Raw genomic sequence first — 21,500 nt, forward strand, 5'->3', positions numbered from 1 at the left:
TCCATTGTCCTCCCTCAAATCTGAAAAGGGATGATTGATTTTGAGGAAACAAGGCAAGTTGCTGAAGGATTTCTAAATGAGCCTTATGTTTGATTTTGGGGTCAGTCTGTGTGGGTTCCAAGACAAGATGGTGTGGCTGGTAATGATTTTCAAATAAATATATTTTGTGATCACGAATTGCCTCTGGGAGAAATCTGAAACATGGTAAGCAGCTCAGGAGAGACACTGCTGCAGGTGCCGTCAGCGCCTTGCTGCAGCCCCTTGGCGTGTTTCAGGTCAGTGCACTTGGGCCTGACTCCCATCTGCCAGTACCTGCATCTCTTTCTTTTTAAAAAAACCAAAAAAATCAGTTTCATGGTTCATCTTCCTAATTTCAAACCAAATGTACTAAAAAAATACGAGTTACCCTTTGTAATTTAGACTGTCTCTATTCAATAATGATACATCCTGGTCATTTATTATTACAGAGGTCTTGGAATAGTAGATAGCATATCTGGAACTTTAAAATCTGCAAAGATACTGTATGCACGTCTCAATCATTTGTGCAAGGGAGGTGCCAGGGCTGAAGGAAATGCATGGTAGACACTGCATCATGTTCTCCTTTTATTAGCACCAGCACCTACCTTTCTTTGCCTGATGGCTTTCTCGAGGGCTGCAGGAGCCTGCTCAGCAGGTGCACCTGTGCTAGACCAGAAGCACCAAGGAATGAATCCTCCAGAGTGGCCCTCCCCAAGGGCTGAGTGGAGCTGGTGTACACGCATCTCGTTCCTTCACTGTGAGCTTTGGAGTGTGCATCTACTCTGACTCCCAGAGTTACCAGTGGGGCGAGGGTCCACACCTGTAGCAGTAATCTCCTTGGTAACCTTCCCTTTATTGGTGTTCTTTGCGTTCCTATTTCACTTCCACATTTCCTTAAGGGTATTTTCTGGAATCACCCAAATAAACTATTTGCACTGAATCCTTGTCTCAGGCTCTGCTTTTGGAGGAACTGCTGTGACCAACTTTTTCCAGGTTGACTGGAACTGTGCCAGTTTTAAAACTGAAAGTCTCACATCCTGGTAACCTTCCTCAGTCCCCGGCACACTGCAACAATTAGTCACCTTATGGGGAACCCGAACGAAGACAGATGTGACACATGAAGTGAGGCAAACAGATCACCAAACTGCTAGTTTAAAAGCAAGGTATCCTTGGCTTTGAGAACAAAAGATGAGACACAAGTATAACTTTGTCATATTATCAGGTTCAACAATTTTTATCAGCTCAAAGCCTAGATAACAGTAGCCACCATGTACAAAGAAGCCATTTCTTTGAGAACAGACACACACAGCCCCAGGGTAGGATTTGCTGAGTATTAGTGGACATTAGACGGCTGACATCCAGGACTTCCATGACATCTATGTAAGTGGCTACCAGGCAAGCAGGTGATGCATATCCCAAGAAGAAGAACGTGTCACAGGCACTGTGGGGACATTACAGATGAGCAGGTGAGGGCACGGGTAGCATATTGTAGGCACTTGAGGCTCTGACGGGGACAAGCACCAGCCATGCCACCTGAACCAAAGCCACCTGGGCAGGTAGTGAAACTATACCACATGTGTCACCACAGTCAGCGGCATTGAGATGAGGCGCTTTGCGTTGGGACGCGACTGCAAGCTGAAGACGGCTGGCCCTGAGCCAAGGAGATTTGCAGCATGAACAGGAGAAAAATCCCACCTCATTTGGGTAACCCGGGGAGGCAGTGCTGTTGAGAGGCTAAAGTCAACGGGCTGGGAGCAGGGCTGGACACACGGGGCAGAGAGGTCCACGGTTGGGAGCTGTAGGCGTGTCCAGGAGCTGCTGCCAAGCCCCTGACCTTGGACAGATCTCTGTGGATCAGATTACCCAGCTGCAAAATGCCACACACACCCCTGCCCCGGTTATTTTTACACTGGCTTTGCAGAGCATGCTATGTTACAGCTGAAGAATGTGTCCATCTTTTTTCTGTTGACTTCTCTAGTCTCTGCTAGATTGGTGAGAAAAAAATCTTCCAGGTGCCAAGGCAATGAGCACGTGCCCCATTCCTGGGGTGGCAGTACCCTTCCCTCTCCTTTCCCAGGGCACTAAAAGTACGGAATGCATTTAAATCTAGGGACCACTTAGAGATGTTATAATGGGCACATAGAGAGATGTGCATTTGGGCATTTGGACCCCTGAATGACAGGTGCTGGGGTGTCACGCAGGATCCAGCCAGGCAGGTCAATGGGGCAGGCAATCGCAGGGTGGGGGGCAGACTGTACACAGATGGGGGAGACCCCTTTCCTCCTTCCCTCTCATGGGGAGTCCCTGCCAAGGAAGAGAGAAGGGGAACAGTAGCATGGCCTCAAATAAGGGTAGGGATTAACAGAGGGCAAGTCAGGATCTAGAGGAAACTTCCAGAAACCTTTTTTGACAGCTGTTCCTGGTGAACCAGCTGGAAGGGAGAAGGAGGAACCCTTGTTTTCATGTCTCTGAAGAGCAGGTGAAAGCCCACCAGAATCTAGTCTTGGAAGCAGCTAGTCCATTCATCAGCCACAGCAAGTGGCAGTGAGTGGCAGCTCAGGTCAGTGAAGGCCAGGGGATGCCATTCATTTTGCCCGCAGAGAAGGGACTGGCTGGGGAAACATGGGTGCCGGCTGGAAACCGAGGCCGCTTATGGACAAGTCCAGTGTAAGTCTGCCAAAGGATGGGGCCCAATTATCTTGGCATCTGGAGTTGGTCTCGAGCTGAGGGGCCTCAGAGACAGGGTTCTGCATCTGCGTGTGGCAGGAGGTTGGGCCCTCGGGACACTCTGTTGCAGGGACATTCCTGCTCCACCTAAACAAGGGGACCCCCAGCACGAACTCCCCTCTGGCTGTGCAATACCATGTGCTATTGTGGTCATCTGGACCCATACCATAAACGATTGTCTGAAAGCTCAGGGGGCTGGCCGTTAGCGCAAAGGGTGCCTAGGTAGTGCTAATACCAGGCCACACCCACAGGTGGCAGGACCATTCTAGGGCCAGTGAAGACAAACCCACCTAGAGAACCAGGGAGTGGGAAAATGATTCATGAAACAGACACTCTTCAAATGCTCCTTGCCAAGCTCCAAAAAGGACAAGGACAGCACCTCGTATGTTCACTTTGGTACCCCAGTATGCCATGCCTGGCATACAGTAGGCACCCAGTAAAGGCTTTCTGAATGCCAGTGCCCCAGGAGCCCTGAGGGAGATCTAGACCAGCATTTTCTGACCTAATAACCAGAGAAGAGCTGCTACTGGGTCACCTGCTCGGAGCCTGACAATGCACAGTAACATATTAACAGGTCAGGTTGTCCTAACCTAAAGAAGTTTATCTTCCTACTGCTTCCTCAACATCTTTGCCCATAGCACAGTTTCTCATAGGTTGCTTATTCACGTCTCGTCTGAGTGAAGAACAGGGTTGGAAATGCTGATCTTGTGAACCCTCGTCATTCCACAAAAGATAAAACAGGGGTTCAGAGAAAGCAAGTAATTTGCCAGAAGTCACACAGCACACTGGTGGTGGAGTTGGGACCCATGCTTGGGTTCCTCAACTCTCAGCTCAGTGTTTTTCCCACTGAGGGCAGCTGGGAGGCTGGGCTTTGTCATATGGTGGCATTAGCCCTTTCTTTAGACAGTGCAGGGCATAAATATTCCTTTGTATGACCTAGAAAGCAAGGGCTGGTTTAACAAGTTAAACCAGATTAACCCAAAGTAAATGAGATTACAGGGGCAATGTGTTCCCTGCTTGAGAACCTTTAGAACTCTGTTAGTTTCAATGCATGTACTAATTACCGAAGGTTCTTATCTTTTCCTTAAAGCGAGTCCCCTAGGTCCTCTGCCTAGCAGTCCTGGTAGCACATTTTTGAGGCTGCATGTCATCTTAATACCACTGAAGTTCTTTAAAAATGTCTCTTGTCCAGACCTGCCCCCATAGCTCTTGGGTTATTCGCAACCAATGAAGACTTGTTCTTCTGCACCTTTGGGGCTGGGCAGGGGAGCCAGGGTTGCAGAGATCAGCAGTTTTCTTGGGCGTCAAACATGTTGCAGAGCTCCAGTGGCTGGTGCGGGAGCAGAGTCTGAGGAACTTTCCTAGAGAAGTGGGTGGCGTGCCCACCACCTTGCTGGATTTCTTGGTTGCTCCTGTTAGGCATCTTGTAGCACTAGTTCTATGCTGGCAGAGACCGGTTCACCTCGAGCCCTGGCCATTGTCCACGCTGAGGCCTGGAGACCCAGAATCAGACTTATCTGGTGGGGCGGGGAGATGCTGGACAGCCCAGTTCAGCCTGGTTATGTAGAGGAGGAAAGAGGCCCAGAACACACACGCCACTTGTTCAAGGTCACACAGAGAACTTGAGCAAATTCATGTTCATGAAGAGGGAAACATCTCAGAGGCAGAGAGTCTGGGACTGTCAGAGCAGGAGAAAGCCCCAGCTCCAGGGCACCTAGGAGGAGAAACCACTTGCCCAAACTAGTACTAGGCTGAGACCTGAGTCTGGGCGTTCTGACTCAAAACTTGGCATTTTTTTCCATTACTTGTGGTCCAGGAAGTAGATGCCACCCCCGGCCACCCTTACCCTGAAGCTGAGGCTGCTGCCTGCATAGCTAAAGAAGTGTTTTTGGCAGGGGATGGGGAGTGTACAGGGAGATGACAAAGCTCTGCTCACATCTCCTGGAAGCCTGGAGCAAGACAACCCAAAGCTCTTACCCGCCTTGGTGGCACTGACTTTGAGCCAACACCCCAGATTGGCATCCTGCCCCACCTGGGGTTGTGATGGCCGCAGTGTCCAGGCCTGCCTGCCTAGGTTCCTCCCCAGAGGGTAAGTCTGAAGCAGAGCCGGTCCACGAGGCAGCAGTGGGATTTTATCTTAAGTATTCAAAAGGGCTGTGAGAATCCCTCGTGGGAGACTTGTGGCATAGATGGAGGGGTGGGGATGGGGGGCAGGGCACCATATCATGTTGGGGCTGCTTTTTCTCCCCTTGTGCCCGGTGGGCGTTCTGCTGGAGCCTCCTCCCTGACTCCAGCCCCTGCTGGAGGCTGCACACCCCTCGAGTCTTCCTGAGGCCGGGGCTTGTGCCAGAGCCCACAGGAACCCACGTCTTGGTTTGATAAGCTAAGCTCTCAAGGCCTTCCCACGAGGGAAGTCTGTGGAGCTTCACTCCAAGGCTGGGACAGGAATTTGATCAGGAGAGATTAAGGCCTTGAAGGAGGGGGCTTCTAGGGTGGATAGATTCAGCCTGAAGTCCCAAGCTGGTGGGGTTCCTTGGTGAGGTCTAGACCCACCTCCAGGGGAGTCAGTGGGGCAGAGGAGACTGGGCAGCTCAAGGCCAGCCATTAGGGTATCTGAGGCCACAGCACTCCAGTTCCCATGTAGGCATCACACAGTGGGCTTGAGGGCAGGAAGCCCCTAGGGGATCCTGCCTGAAGTGTCAATTCATTCATTTCACCAAACAAATCAGGCCTCCCCTGGCCAGAGCCGCCATCCCCAAAGGCACTGCAGCCAAGCATGTTCTCTGTTGCAAAATGGTGCCTCTCTCCCACAGCGTGGCATGGCTCGAGAGGGCCCCCTGATCCCATGGTGTGACCTACTTGGTGGTGGCTCCCTTGTGCCTCAGTACAAGTGATGCAGTTCGCTTTACCCAATTCCTAAAAGTGTGTAAATTAAGTAAGGTGTTGTCTGGTGTCTTCATTGACTTCTGTGACCATGTCTGTTCTTTTAGGACTATTTTTGCACAGACTGCTGCTTAAATCTAACACATCAACTCACAAGGTGTCTCCCCTGGTCCTGCCACCACCTCTTTTTAGTGAGGGAGCCACTAATGATATGCAAGGCAATATTAGTATGTATTAAGGAAGCTTCCTAGCCAAAACAAAAGGCCCCCGAGCGACTCTTTTGTAAAGCGTTGAGAAGGATGCTTCTCCAATTGGCTTTTAAGTGGGATTTAGGGGGGGTCCTTGGCTGTTACTATGGAGACAAGAGCCTGTCCTACAGGCACCAGACTTGCTAGTCTCTATGTGCCTATGCAAGCCTGTAGGCCTGGTTACTTGCGGTCACTGGGTTCTCTCATCTGCCCTTTTATTTGAGTGGGCATTGCTGTGTCCACTCCGTGACCATGCAGTCTACCTTCAGAGAGGGCTCCGGCTTCCACTGCGTCTTCCCTCCCCAGCCCCAGCAGTGGTCGGCCTGGGACTGCCTGAATGGGCAGAAAGGAACCATTGAACCATTTGAGATCCACTCCACCTCCCTCATCTCGCCCTCTTATTTTATAGATGAAGAAACTGAGGCCCAGACGGGGGGCAGGGACCTGCCTAAAGTTGCATGGCTGGATGGTAGCAAAGTTGGGATTGAACTCAGGCCTCCTGGCTGCCAGTCCAGGGCTCTTTCTAGTAACTGATATATTGGTTACAGCTCCAAAAGCTCCCCGAAACCAGGCCGACATGGCCCTGCCCATTCCTCTCCTCCCTACCCTTCCCTCCGCCTAGCCTCCCCCTCACCCAACTACACATAATTCGGGTTATAGCAGAGCATATTGAACTCGAGATTCTCATCCCAGTGCCGCAGAAGCACAAACAGCTGGCGGGCAGCGGCCTTGAGTGTGCCCTGCGTGCGGCCCTCAGGTACTTCCTGATGCTCCAGCCATGAGTTGGCCTTGGCGGCCACCAACTCCCACTCAGTAAAGTAGGAGGCCGAACTGTGCTCCAGCCATGCCAGCCCCACCACTGTGGCCCACAGCTTCCCAGTGTGCTCCACCACTGCCCTCGGCTCCAGGCTCAGCTTGCCCTTGGCCAGAGGCTCCAGGGAGAAGCTGTCACAGAAGGGGTGCCTAGGCGGGGAGCTGGTGCACAGCTGGGGACTCGGGGTCTTGGACTCAGACGGGCGGGTGGTGAGCGACACTCGGTGGCAGCTGAAGGGGGACGTCCACTTGAGCTTCTCCATGGGGATGTGCGTGGCCTCACAGAAGGCTTGGTTGAGCAGGAAGGCTCCGGAGGCCAGCTGCAGAGACACCTGTGTGTGGGGGAAGCCCTTCAGTGGGCCTCAGATGTTTTAGCCCAGGGAGCCCCAGGCCATGCAAAAGTCTGGATCCAAGTTGCCCACCCCACCCTGACTGCCTGGGGGATTTTCAGGATACCCAGGTCAATTGAGCATCTCTATCCTTTATCCTGCAGACACTTCAAACAGATCATTCTCCAAGCCCAAGTCAACATCTTCACTCCATAGTTGCCTCTTGTCCTAGGTGGGTGGGCCCACCTCAGCCACTGGGAATGTCTCCTGCCATGCAGGGAACTCTAGCAGCTCACCTTCCTCTTTCTCCCTGTGTAACCATCAGTTTCCGAGTCTCAACAGGTCTACTTTCTAAATCGCTCTGCAATCCATCACGTGCTTCCTCATGTTATTCCTGCCTCCTCTTTCCTCCCCTCTCCCCACCCCCAATCCATCTGTCCTACATACAGAGGGATCTCTACGAGGCATAGATCACACACTTTTTGGAGGCTCAGTTTGACGACTTCGGTGTCTCATAGACTAAGTCCAAAATATGATCAATAAAGCTCTGCACCGCCTAATCCTTGACTCTTACCCTCTCCAACTCCATTCTCCAGCTGCCAAGCTCTGTCTCTCCTCTGGAGGCCTTTGGCCATATCTCCTCATCCTGCAAGTCTTGGCTTAGCCTTGACCTTCTCCAAGAAGTCATGCTTGGGTCTGCTCCCCACATCTCAAGCCTGGGCTAGATGTCCACCCCCTGTACTCCCCAACCAAACCAGACCTCTCCCATTGCTACTCCCAAGGGCTAGAATTGCCTGGTTCCTTGTCTGAATCCTATTAGACACTTAGCACCATAAGTGCAGAAACTATGTTTGTCTAGTTCAAAGTTGTCTCTCCAGGGTCTAGCACTGGGCCTAACTCAATAAATACTTGTTGAGTGAAAACATGCCTAGGGCTCAGTTGCCCTGGATATTTGGAAATTCAGAATATTATGCACTTGGGTATGGAGGGACAGAAGAGGTATGCAGTGATGCTCAAACTGTGCTCCTCCTTTGAGCATCCTCTGTTTCCCAAGCCCTGAGGGGCCCCAGATGTGGCAGGGCCAGTCTCCCTTGTTCCTTAATTCAGAGAAGCCCACTCCAGACCTGAGCCTCTCACCCTGCTACAGCATGCTGAGGTGTCTGCAGACCCAGTTGCTAAACACAGTCCATGTCCCCGGGATGTTAATTTTACTCACTTGTGAGTCATTTCAAAGCTTATTTTTATGTACTGAAAAACAGATACACATAGATGCGTGGAGTAGAATGCAAAATTCCCACGAATTTTTAAGGCAAAGATAGCAGATTGCAAAGAATTTTCGTGATGCTGGTGCTGGCTTCTAGCAATATCCCTAGGCCTCTGGGCAGGGGAGATTCATGCAACCTCCCTCTGCCCTCCCTGCTAACTACTTGGGTGGGAAGCTCTAGGAAACCTCAAAACTCAGGGGATCTGAGCTCTAAGACCAAAGCCTTCTTCTCTTTGAGGAAGTGGAGAGGTGGGCAGGGGGATCACAGGAAGGCCCTGCTGCTGAGTGGAGCGGAGGGACACTGACACCTGGGGTCAGGGCACTCACCAGCGGTACGTAGTCGAAGCTCTGGTTCCCGGAGGTCGACTCTATAGCTTTGATCAGTGGCTTGCTCAGGAAGCCCTTGGCTGCTCGTGTCAGTAGCCTGGACTTGTTGAGATTTAGCCTGTGCAGGTGAAGTCAGGTGGTCCTGGGCATCCCAACCTCCAGTGCCCACCCAGAAGCCCCTGAAAGTCAGGGTCAGAAGGGATGCAATAGATGGCTCCCTCCAGCCTCCTTATCTGATAGCTAAGGAAGCGGAAGCCTGGAAACATGGGCTTGAAGCAACTGCTCCAAGTCACTCAATGAGTTAGCAGCAGCTGGGACTAGGAAGAGGTTAGTGTTCTCCTGATGACCCTCTTTTATTGTTTTGTTTTGTTTCTGAGACAGGATCTCACTGTGTCACCTAGGCTGGAGTGACACAGTCGTAGCTTACTGCAGCCTCAAACTCCTGGGCTCAAGTGATCTTCCCACCTCAGTCTCCTGGACTGCAGGCACACACCCATGTCTGGCTAATTTTTTATTTTTTATTTTTTTTGAGATGGAGTCTTGCTCTGTTGCCCAGGCTGGAGTGCAGTGGAGCAATCTCAGTTCACTGCAACCTCTGCCTCCCAGGTCTAAGTGATTCTCCTGCCTCAGCCTCCCTAGTAGATGGGACTACAGGTGCGTGTGACCACTCCCGGCTAATTTTTGCATTTTTAGTAGAGACAGGGTTTCACCATGTTGGTCAGGCTGGTCTCGAACTCCTGACCTTATGATCCGCCTATCTTGGCCTCCCAAAGTGCTGGGATTACAGGGGTGAGCCACCACGCCCAGCCTATTTTTAAATTTTTTGTAGAGACAGGGTCTCACTGTGTTGCCCAGGCTGGTCTCGAACTCCTGGCCTCAAGTGATCCTCCTGCCTCGGCCTCCCAAAGTGCTGGGATTACGGGTGTGAACTACTACACCTGAATTGTGACCCTCTTTTGCTATCATATTCTTGTCCAGTCCAGTGGTCAGACGAGTTTTATGTCAGCCCTCCCATGCATATTTGCATTTGGAAAGAGATCTTGGAAGTGTGGGAGATAAGTAAAGTGGGGGATTTGAGGTAGGGTGAAACCTGGCAGACAGTGATTGCTCTGGGCAGGAGTGCCTTCTTTACGACACCTGCCTAAATGTCAGGCTGAACCTGCCTTTGGCCTTCCAAGTCAGGGAAAACCCCAGGGACCACCCCAGGAAAATAGGTGGCAGGAGAGTGTACCTTTATTGGAAATCTCACCTACCTGGATCCAAAGAGATTCTCTGGGGCCTTCACGGAAGAAAGAATATTTGTGGCCAGGCTGCGCCGGGGACCTGGAGAGCCACAGAATGACCGAGTTGAGACCCGAAGATGACCCTGTCCAACTGCTCACTGACCAACTGGGGGAACAGAGGCCCAGAGAGGGGCAGGGGCTTAGCTAAGCTCCTAGGGACTTGAGTGAACCATTAGGCTGCAGAGCTCCTTCTGTTCCAGTTGGTGTGGGGTGGGATGAGATTATGTCTGCCTGCAAAAAGCTGGCCTCTAAGATTCCTTGGCCGGCAGCCCCTGGGATCTTCTGGAACGTTACTTGTGGGGCAGTGACAGCTTCACTCAGCCCTGCTCATTCCTAAATGGGGACACTGAGTTGACCTCCTTGGCACGTTGCTAGAGGACTCTAGGCAGAGCGGAGTGGCAAAAATGGTCCCTCAGCAGGGAGCTGGGAGGCCCGATCCAGGCCCAGCTCTGTCACCAGCGTGCTCTGTGACCTTGGGCAAGTCACTTCACCTCCTTGCACCTGTTCCTCATCTTTCAATTGGGGATAATCCTATTCCCCGTGCAGAGGGCTGCTTTGAGGACTTCATGAAGCCCTGAGGGCTTTGTCGGTGCTAAGATACTCTCCTGACCCCAGGACCAATCCCTGTCACCATCTTGATGAAGAGGCAGCGCCGCCTGCCCACTCACCTTCAGAAGCACCGTGCTTCTCGCGGCCAGGGGACGTGGCCTCACTGAACAGAGCAGTAGGACTTGCCTCCATGTCTAGGACAGAGGAGCCAGTGAGGCTGGACCTCTCCCCTCCCTTCCTCACCTCCCATCCCCTCAGGAGAGTGATGGTCTAATTCACGGTGTCTGCAGGTGGGTTGGGGAACAAGGCTAGGGTTTCCACCCCTGCTCGGATGGGCCTTCATCTTTCACAGATATAACTGTTGCCCCATCATAAGGTTAGACAGGCCTGGGTTCAAATCCCGACCCCCGCCACCACCACCACCACCACTGACCAGCTGTGGGGACTTGGCAAAATTACTTTACAAATTTTGATTGCAAATTGGGGATAATATTATCTGTCTCACAGTGTTGTAAAGATGAAATGAGATAATACGCAGATAATGCTTAGTCCATTGCTAAGTGCTTAGTAAAGCCCTGGACTACGGGCCCTGTCTCAAAAAAAAAAAAAAAAAAAAAAGTCAGGAATGTGGGCATGAATCGGAGAACAATTTCAAGGGAGGGATTTGTAGCCAGGCGCGGTGGCTTATGCCTGTGATCCCAGCATTTTGGGAGGCCAAGGTGTTGAACTATTTGAGGTCAGGAGTTCGCAACCAGCCTGGCCAATATGGTGAAACCCCAACTCTACTAAAAATATAAAATTAGCAGGGCGTGGTGGCGGGTGCCTGTAGTCTCAGCTACTTGGGAGGCTGAGGCAGGAGAATCGCTTGAACCCAGGAGGTGGAGGTTGCAGTGAGCCGAGATCATGCCACTGCACTCCAGCCTGGGAGACAGAGTGAGACTCCATCTAAATAAATAAATAAATAAATAAAATAAAGGATTTGTGATTTTGATGGACGCCATGGGCCACCAAAAGCTAAGCTTTGGAGAAAGGAAGGTATAGACCAGCAATTTTCCGAAGACTGGAAGTTCAGCTTGGCTCAGGGGTGGAGCTGGTTCTCCTGGGTTTTGGAGGCCAATGGGACCAAGAAGTTGAGAGAACACTTTGATTCTGAAGAGCTCCTCTGGGTTTCCACCCCCTCACACTGTGTTCTGTTTTTGTTTTTGTTTTAAAACCCATCAATGTCTGTGAGCACTTTCTAGGACCTGGAATAAAAAAATCCTTATGGTCTGGGTGGCTGGGCTAGTGGCCAGGCGGGACCTCTGATGTCTTCCTCCTGCACAGCAAAAGGCAGGAGATCCTCCCTGTGCGTGTGAGGGTACCTAGAAAGGGGTTAGGACGAGTGCAGCAGTTAGGCTGTCTTTAGGGAGACAGAAAGACAACATCCATGCAGGACACAGAGGGTTAAAGCCATCCTGGGAACTAGTGCAAGGTTACAAGAAGGTCAAATCCCAGCTCTTCAAGGAGCCAAGCTGCAGGCACAATGAAACCAGGTGAAGGCTCAAAGGAGGCTGTTGGGAATCCTGAAAGAAACAGATGGTGGGACCCAAACAGATGGGACTGCCTCTTCGCTCTTTGCTTTTTCCCTTGTTTATTAGGTTTCCTGGCAGTTGGTGCCTGGGAGGACTCAGAGGCTGGAGGCAGGGAACAGCACCAGGGTCAGCAGACCTCAGAAGGGGAGACGTGCCGGCAGGGAGGTGGTGCCGCTCTCTGGCAAAGAGAGAGCTGTGTCAGTGGTGGTGCGCTCCGGCCATACCAAGCCTCTCTGTCCCTCTTAGGCTTCAGAGAGCCTGGGAGGCCTGGCTTTGCCTTGGGCCTGCCTAAGCCCACAGTGCAGACTCAGAGAGTGGTCCTAGGGCCTCGGACATGAGGACGCAGTAACCTCAGGGGCCCGGGCTTCCGAAAGTGCCCAGGGTGGCTCTTACTTAGGGCCCGAAATTTACCATTTCCTGGTACTGAATCTTCTCCAAGCATCGTCTGCGGCCGTCCAAAGCCAGAAGAGGTGCCCCTCCACTGCTGGGCCAGGGCCCGAGAGCTGAGCATACGCAGGGCAGCTCCTTCGCGGAAGACAAGGGGAAACGGGTGGTTGGGTACAAATGTGCCAGTCCTTTGCCTCTCCCCCAGGGCTGACAGGAATGATTCTGGCTTCAATCTTTCAATTATCCAAAGGCAGGAAGGTGTTGTACAGGGTAAGACCATAAGCTTTAGAGTCAGAAAGACCCAGGTTTGAGCCCCAGCCCCATCTCTTTCCAGTGGGATGGGTGCAGACCCCACTGAGCCATAGTCTCCTTATCTAGAAAACGGGGATAATAATATCTAGCTTGCTGGGTAGATACTATTGCTGAGAGAATGTTTAAGAAGCCACAATGTTTTCCAGGAAGTTAAAAGGCCAGTTTTTTCAGGAACATTCTGTTCTTCTCTCTGTTTACTGTCTCAGAGATCCGTGTCCCAAGTACCCCTCCCACAGGGCAGGCCCCTGAAATCCCAGGGCATCACCAAGAGGGGGTGGATGGAAAAGAGATGAAGTTACAGCACCCTGGGCTGGGCAGGGTGGTTCATGTCTGTAATGTTAGCACTTCAGGAGGCTGAGATGGGAGGATCACTTGAGCTCAGGAGTTCAAGACCAGCCTGGGTAACATAGCGAGGCCCTATCTCTACAAAAAAAAAATTAAAAAATTAGCTGGGTGTGGTAGTGCATGCCTGTAGTCCCACCTACTTGGAAGGCTGAGGTGAGAGGATCACTTGAGCCCAAGAGTTAGAGATTGCAGTGAGCTGTGATTGTGTCACTGCACTCTAACCTGAGCAACAGAGCAAGACTCTCTCAAAGAAAAAAAAAAGAAGAAGAAAGAAGTTACAGCACCCTAAAGTATGCTTTAGGGAACCCCACTCTCAGAGAGCACTAGTCTGTAAGTTTTTCCTTAAAAATTAGAGTTGTGTTGGGAAACAAGTTTTGGAGAAGCTGCATACCGTAGCCCATTCTCTGAGCCTCTTGATGTATATTAACATACTAAACACTCTGAGAAGTTCTGCAGTAAAGAAAGCTTTTGAACTTTATCTAATCCAGTGGTTCTTAAATGTATTTCCTAATCTGGTATTTTCTATTTTTATGCTGGATGGCTATTCATAGGACATGAGACTAGAGTTCTAGTTTCTTGGAACACACTTGGGGAAGTGCTGATCTAGATCTTAGGGGGCTTTGGGACTTTGGTTAAGATATGGGCCAGGTCCCTAACTTCCTAGGCTGTGGCTACAGATGCCAGCAGGCTGGTCATAGATGAGTGGGAGGGATGGTCATCCTTGCAACATGAATAAGCGAACAGCCTGATTAAATGGCCACTCCATTGCCTGAAATGATAGCAGTTGAGGAGGGTTGATCATTTTGGTACCACAGATAAGAAAAGGGGGACAGGTGGAATTAGGAAGGGCATATTTTATTTCCAAACACAATTCTTTCTGGACGTCTGCTAATAAAAAGCAGGGGAGGGGTGACCATAAAGGACAGGAAAATGTAATTTGAAACAAAAAAAGCACAAATAGTTCATAAACATGAAAAGCACCTCAAAATTAAAAAATGACAAAAGAGAGATTCTCTTCTCACCTATCAGACTGGCAGAGTTTAGAAAGATAAACAATATTCAGTGTTGGAGAGGATGGAGATTTGAATAACCTGTGGGACGGTAAGGGGGCAGTTTGGTAACATACATCACAATTTTAAATGGGCATCCCCTTGACATTGCAATCCTACTTCTGAGAATTAATTAACCCTGAGGAGATAATCAGAAAGATGCACAAAGACGTTTTTTGCAGTATAATTTACAATAACCAAATGGGGAATAAACTAAAGGTCTAAATAGATTTTAAAAGATTGCAATAAATTTTCAGAGACAGTAGAAAGGAGTGGAAGAAAATACATAATCCAGAGCCAGGTCAATAAATGTAAAGCCTGGCTCCAGCCCATCATGGCTGTGTGACCTCAGGAAAGTAACTTAGCTCCTTCTGCCTCTGTTTTCCATCTATAAAATGGGGATAATAATAGCGTCTACTTTGTAGAGCTGTTTTGAGGATTAAAGGATTGAAAATATATACAAAGTGCTTTCGAACACTAATTGGCTATTCTGAGGATGACAGCTCCCTGCAGAGGAATATGCTATTAAAATGATATAGATTCATTTCATGGAGTGACACTTTCCACGCTCATATTTTGTAAAATATAGCACATATTAGGATAACGCAATTCATGTAAAATGATCTGTCTTTTGATTTCTCTACATGCTGATATCCATAGAGAGAAGTCTGGAAGGATGGTCACACCAAGTGAGTGACTAGTATACACTCCTGGATGACTGTTGGTCTCAGTTATTTTTTACATTTTATATCTTTCTATAGTTTAGAATTTTCTATAATGAGCAAATATTGTCCCAGTTGAAGAAATACAATAAAATCATTTTCATCTGGTGGAGAAAAGGGAGTGGGGTGATTTAACAGCCTCTGCAGAGCAGTAGGATGAGGCCCCAGGGGCACCCACTCCCTAGCAGCCAAATCATCCACTGGGGGCCTTTCTGCTTCTAGGCTCTGTCTCACCCCGCTCCCTGCTGGTCTGTGGTCCTTTGTATCTCAGCCCCCTCCCCCAGTCCACAAGGGCTGCTTGGCCCCCAGGAGTGCCCCTGGCCGCTCGCCTGCCTTACCAGAGTTGGGGTACTCCACCATGGTGGGTAGGTACCGGCTCTTGCTCATGTCCACAGGCACGAAGGCTGTGTATTTGCTAATGATGTTGCAGGCCTTGCTGGTGTGCACGGCGCTCACTTGGTAGCGGCGGTTGGACCCTGTGGAGGGAGAAACTGGGGTCACTGTTTGGACTCAGAAAGTCTTCCCTGACACAGAAGCTTTGGAAGCTAAAAAGGGAGCTCTACCTAAGTGGTCCCCATCTTTGGGATTAAATAAGCCTTTAAAATCAAGGGCTTGCCAACTTGCTAACTAAAGGCATTTTTTAAAAAAAACACCATCATTTCACGTCATCATTTCACAAAATAAAGGATATTTTAATGTAAAAATGTAAGACATTGTCTCAGAATAAAAGACAGCTACTTCCTTTAAATAACTGTAGTTTTATTTTTAAAAACACCCATCCCACTATGTTGTCTGTATTTTGTACTTCAATTTTGCAGATGTCTAATGGGAACGTTGCCGTAAAACTTCATAGGTGCCCTGGCTGGTGGGTGGGGACCACTGATCTGACCCATTTAACTGCTGAGGACATTGCAAATCAGAGGAGACTGGTGAGCTTAGGGTCACATAGCAAGTTAGGAACGGATCTGAGATCAGGACTCAGGATGGTCTGACCCCAAAGCCCAATCCCTTTCCTTTGAACAGGTGAGCAGTCTCTGTGCTTGCAGCCTCCAGAAGGCTGTGCGAGGACCCAAGGAGAGAGAGGGTAGAAGAGTGCTTCGTAAGCTGTAAGGTGAGGAGCTCACGGGAAGAAAAAAAGTAACATGTACAGTACAAAAATACAAGTAAAATATAAACAAAATAATATTATTATAGAAATAAAGCAAAACCCACGACAAAGAAATGATATAACCGTTCTCTATTTATATTTATATTCTCCAAGTGTGTTCCATCAAGATCCCACCAGTCACTTTCTCAGTAAAGTCTGCCCCAATTCCTGGACTAAATTAGCTCCCCCACTGTCCCTGTTACACAATCTCTTGGATCCCTGTCTTTTTTCTTAATAGCACTTAGGACAAATGCACTCAATTAATTATTTGTGTAATGATTTGATTAATGCTGGCTTCCCTGCTAGTTTGTCAAGCACTCATGGGTAAGGAAGGGATGGAGACTGCTTTTTCACTGGGCTGTTCAGCTGGTTTACCGGGCCCAGTGGGAGCCTGGTCCCCAGCAGATCCACAGTAAATAATGGCGTGATGAATGAGTGCGTGGAGCCCCTGGACTGGGGGACTTGGAGGAAGGTGTGGGCTGTCGCCATTTTTCTGTCTCTGGAGCCCTACAGGGGCCGCTGCAGGGGAGAAGCACTGGGAAATGGGGCGCCCCTAGGAGAGAGAAATGAGGCAGGAGAGAAGAGGACGGGTCACTGGATGGGGGTGGAAGAGCCCAGGGCTGGGAGACAGGACCACTTACTCGGAGGCAGAGGGAAGAGGGTGGATCTTGGCGGGAATGGAATGGAGCCCTGGGCTGTGCTTGTGTTGGTGGGTGGGCGGGTGTGAGGGGAAGGGCGATTGGGAATGAGGGGAGTCACCTGAAGTCTGCGGTGTGAGGTGGAGTGGAGGAACAGTGAGCCGTGGCGGGGCTGTGGGGAGATGAAGGGGACTGAAGCCAGAGATGAAGGGCTGATCCTGGAGCAGGGGTAGGGAATGAGCCCAGGCACTGAGCAGAATGGGGAGGGGGCGGAGCATGGAGGCCGGAGAGGCGAGTGGGCGGGCAGTGGGCGGGGCTGTGAGAAGGGGGCGGGTCCTGGAGGCCGACGGGAGAGAGCAGGGCGGGTCCTGGGGGAAGTGGACAGGCACAGGGTGGGGGCCGGGTCAGGGAAGGAGGTGGGCTGACCATGGAGGTGGGGACGGGCTATGGCGGGGAGTGGCGGGGTGGGCGGGCCATAGTGGGGGGGAGGGGCGTGTGCGGGGCACTAGGCACAGCTGTAATGAGGGGATGGGGCGAGAGTGGGGCCCGGAGCGGGGAAAGAGGTGGGCGGGTCACAGGGAGAGTGGGCGGGGAATAGGGCGGGACTGTAGAGAGGGGTTGGGGCAGGACCGGGGAAGGAGGTGGGCGGACCACGCGGGGCTGGGAGGATCACCGGGGGCGGGTGGGGAAGGGGGAACGGCTGTGGAGGGGGGCGGTCCTCCGGAGGCCGTCCGCGGGAGGGGAGCAGGTCCGCGGGAGGGGCGCAGGTCCGCGGGAGGGGCGCAGGTCCGCGGGAGGGGCGCAGGTCCGCGGCGCTCACCCTGCTCGATCTCGCCCTTGCGCTCCGCCAGCTGCTCGAAGTCGCGGATGATGGCGCGGGCCGCCAGGTGGTGGAAGGTCTCGCTCCATAGGTCGGCATCCCGCGCGCCGCCCCTCTCCGGTCCAGGGGGCCCCAGTTCGAAGCTCACCTCCCACTGCAGGCGTTGGCTGTCGTGCAGGCCTTTGACCAGGGCCTTGCCCAGCACCGGGCCCGGGGTGGCGGGCCTGCTGGGACTGGTTCGCTCCTGGGACTCGGCTGGGGGCTCCCAGTCCGAGGACGTCTCTGTTTCGAAGGCAGAGGGGTGGTGGGACGGCTCTGCGGGCAGAGGGACAAGTGGGCCAAGCGCTAACCTGGGGGACAGACGGCCAACTCCCAGGGGACATCATTCCTCCCCAGGGAGCAGACACTTCTAAGCAAGTACAGCCCACTCCATCTCCCCAGGGAACAGGCAACTCCAACTGCTTTCCTAGGACAGCTGCGGAGGCATGGGCTTGTCCCCAAGGGAGGACAGATCCGCCTCCCAGGAAGCCAGTGCCTGAGGGGGCCAGATAGGATGGGGTGGGACAGGGGCACAGAGAATGGAGCTGCAGCCTCAGAGGCCACCCAAGAACCAAGGTGACTGGGAAGCGTGGGATTGGTGAGGTCCTCAGAGAGGGGTGAGCCGCAGCAGACCCCAAGGGGACAGACCCAGGCATCTGCCCTCTGGGCCTGTCATCTGAAGTTGAACCACAGCCAGTGATTCCTCCCTGTCTCCAGTCAGGTCCTGGACCCTGTGGTCACTTACCCAGATCTCCGGGGCTTCGGCTGTCAGAAGTCCGCTCTCTCACAGGGCTCCAGGCCTGGGTCTCCTGGCCCCAGGGCAGGAAGGGCTGGCAGCCTTGGGGCAGCAGAGAGGGCCTTCGGGCCCCTGGGCCACGGAGTTTGGGGCCCTGGTTCAGGTCCTGACCACTGTTCAGCAAGGGCTAGAGATGGAAGAGGAGAAAGAGAAAGAGGAGGAGGACGAGGAGGAGGAGGAGGAGGAGAAGGAGGAGGAAGAGCTCCTGGTGGCTGGACCCTCCTTCCTTCTGCTCCCCCACCCCCACCCCACCAGCTCTTTCCTGGGGCACAGCAGCTCCTCCTGGGCACTGCCCCTCCAGTACTCAGGGACGCATGACCCAGTCTCCATTATCCATGAGAAACATCAATCATAATTCCAAACCATGGAAAATCATGCACCATGGATAATTCTAAACCCACTTTTTTTCTTTGCCATAAAATTTAAACTTTTCTGTGTGTATGGTTAAAATTATCAACCTTTTTTCCTTATGTCTTCCCATATGTCATACTTAAAAGGTCTTTCTCACTCAAAAAATATTCTAGAATTTTTGGGATTTCATTTTTGTTTGTTTGTGTGTTTAAGTCTTTGATTTACATGAAATTTATTTTGGAGTAAGGAGAAAGGAATCAGATTTTTCTTGATTTTCCAAATGGTAAGAATCTCACAATTTATTGAATGCAGTTTTTCCATTTGAATCCCTGCAGTTTAATCAGTTTCCTACCTCTATCCCAACAAAGCTTTCATGCACATTTGGTTTTATTTATGGACTTTCTGTTCTGTTTTGTTGATTTAATCTATCTATTCTTGTGCTGGTACAAACAGATATCAAAAGGCAAGGGATAAATGGAGAAATACATTTGCAATAGTTAAGAAAAAGATCATTTTCAAGAAGCTTTTATAAATCGCTGGGGATAAAAGACAAACTTAATACAATAATGTGTTAAGGGCATTTGCAGGCTGTTTATAGCAAAAGTATCCAATAAACCCATGAAAAAATGCTCAGCCTCATGAAAAATTTGAACAATGTAAATTAAAACAAGTTTATAATTTTTTTCCATTTTGCAGATTGGCAAATATTTAAATGTTTGATGGCACCCCTGTGGTCAATGGAAAGACAGTCTCTCATGGACTGTCAGTGCTAATGTAAATGGGTACACAGCTGTGGGAGAACAATCTAGCAATGTGCTATCAATCAAAATGCACAAGCCCCTTTGGTTTGGTAATTCCTCTTTCAGGAATTCGATCTTGTGGAAATACACAAGAGTGCAAATAACGATGTGCAAGTACTGTATATTTGTTGCAGTATTGTTTGTAAATGTAAAAATCTGGAAACTATCCAAATCAGTCGGGGTTGGCAACAGTAGGGGTTGGCAAATAAGTTCTGGTATATCCCATGCAATGGAACGTCACACAATGAAAATAAAGAAGTAGAAAGTGAAAAGACGTCCATGAGACGTCTTCATGCCAAAGTGAAAAGACGTCCAAGATAAAACTTATTTTAAAAAAGTAAATTGTGATTGTCCTGTATCCTCATTGTGGCGATGATTACATGACCATATACGTTTGTCAAATCTCATAGAACTGTTCACCAAAAAGGGTAATTAAATTCACTTTTAAATAAATACCGTGGACTATTATTTATTTAAAAAGTGAATTAAAAAGACATTTGAAAAGTAAGTTGGAGAGCAGTTTATATATGTGATTATTAAAAATACATATGTGTGTAGTGTATGTATGTGTTTGTGTGTGTAGTATTAATATTTCTAGAAGGAAACACTCAAAACCAAGTGGGTCTGGGAATAGGGCAGGGGGCCTTTTATTTGTACTTTATACCTGACTGAATTGTTTGAGGGTTTTTATTGCAAACACTGAGTATGTATTACTTTTGTAATTGAAGAATATTAAATTAATTAGAAATGAATTTTAAGCCTCTGGGACCATATACATCCCCTGGTAGGGGGAGGGGATGAGAGCGAAAAGACACTTACCAGGTGTAACAATTTTTTAGGCCAACAGTTAACCATGGGGGCTTTTCCACCCCATCAAGTATTTATTAGGAGGGGGACTGTGCTTCCCCATTAAATGGGGGCTGCCTTTCTGTCTTTCTAAGCCAGAGGTCCTAGGAATGGTACAAGGATGTGGGAGAAGGAGGGGACTGGTCACTCCCAGGATGACCCCAGCCAGGGCTGCTAAGTCCCAGGGGATCCCTACCCTCTGCTCCTTGCCCAATCAAACACTAGGATTCCCCCATCCATCAACACCATACTGGGTCACAGAGAGCAACTGAAGCTGGTAAGGTTTCCATGGCAACAGATGAGTCTAAGATCCAGGCCTTCATCCAGCCAGAGGGTGCATGGAGTGTGTGTGTGTGTGTACGCACACATATAAGTGTGTTGCGTGTGCATGCATAAGGGGGAATCAGGTTGGGGAAGAAGCCAGGCAGGAGGGGATGAGAGATGAGCAGAGATGGGTCTGAAGAGCTAGGGAGCACGCAGGAAAGAAGTAAAGGGGAACCAGCCTGTCCAGAGCTCTCACCAAATAGACCTGCCAGCAAAGGATGCCTGCTGGGTGCCAGGTGCTGGGCCAGGCACTGCATCTTTTATCAGCCAATGCCTGGAAGAGTCCTCCACTTAGAGTTGGCTCTCAATAAATATCTTTTGATGGATGGCAGCTCAATCATGTGCCTAAGCTATTCTCCCCATTTTGTAGATGAGGCAGCTGGGGCTCAGAGAGTGGAGTGACATGTTTGAGGAGCAGAGTCAGCCAGACTGCAGGGCCAGTTGCCTTCTGATTGCATCAAGTGGTCCCTCAATAAGCACAGAGAAGGGCCCTCAGGGATAAGATGGCAGTGTCCCTACCCTTAGAGAGTGGGCTTATGTGTAAGTGGAGGCAGGGAGGGATGGGGGTGGTGGTTGGAAGTGGGAGGGGGCATATAGGGAGAGTGAAAAGTCTGCTTTTATGGAACCACAGCCTTACAAGGACAAATCTACATAAAGCCCATTCTTTTGTTTGTTTGTTTTATGTGTTGTTTGAGACAGGATCTCTCTCTGTCTCCCAGGCTGGAGTGCAGTGGCATCATCCCAGCTCACTGCAACCTCTGCCTCCTGGGCTCAAGTGATTCTCCTGCCTCAGCCTCCCGAATAGCTGGAATTACAGGCATGTGCCACCACACCCGGCTAATTTTTGTATTTTTTGTAGAGACAGGATTTTGCCATGTTGCCCAGACTGGTCTGGAACTCCTGGGCTCACAC

General features: G+C 50.4%; 1 protein-coding gene across 8 annotated transcripts in view; it reads right to left on the minus strand.

Annotated features, from left to right (window-relative positions):
- Positions 1 to 1,149: 1,149 nt before the first annotated feature.
- The window catches only part of VWA5B1 (von Willebrand factor A domain containing 5B1), a 68,574-nt gene continuing 48,223 nt past the window's right edge, over positions 1,150 to 21,500 (minus strand). For 2 of the 8 annotated variants that reach the window (XM_054540434.2, XM_054540416.1), the window contains 8 exons: positions 18,217 to 18,394; positions 17,433 to 17,747; positions 15,166 to 15,303; positions 12,424 to 12,537; positions 10,561 to 10,635; positions 9,863 to 9,932; positions 8,610 to 8,727; positions 1,468 to 7,021 (listed from right to left, as the gene is read on the minus strand). In XM_054540434.2, coding sequence (XP_054396409.1) covers positions 6,515 to 7,021; positions 8,610 to 8,727; positions 9,863 to 9,932; positions 10,561 to 10,635; positions 12,424 to 12,537; positions 15,166 to 15,303; positions 17,433 to 17,747; positions 18,217 to 18,394 — 1,515 coding nt within the window. In that variant the 3' untranslated portion in view covers positions 1,468 to 6,514. Of the gene's footprint in view, positions 7,022 to 8,609; positions 8,728 to 9,862; positions 9,933 to 10,560; positions 10,636 to 12,041; positions 12,191 to 12,423; positions 12,538 to 15,165; positions 15,304 to 17,432; positions 17,748 to 18,216; positions 18,395 to 21,500 lie in introns of those variants that run through there. The other 6 variants (XM_054540450.2, XM_054540457.1, XM_024257559.2 and 3 more) reach the window with 5 other exon arrangements.

Source organism: Pongo abelii, chromosome 1 (genome assembly GCF_028885655.2).
Source record: "Pongo abelii isolate AG06213 chromosome 1, NHGRI_mPonAbe1-v2.0_pri, whole genome shotgun sequence".
Classification (NCBI taxonomy): Eukaryota; Metazoa; Chordata; class Mammalia; order Primates; family Hominidae; genus Pongo; species Pongo abelii.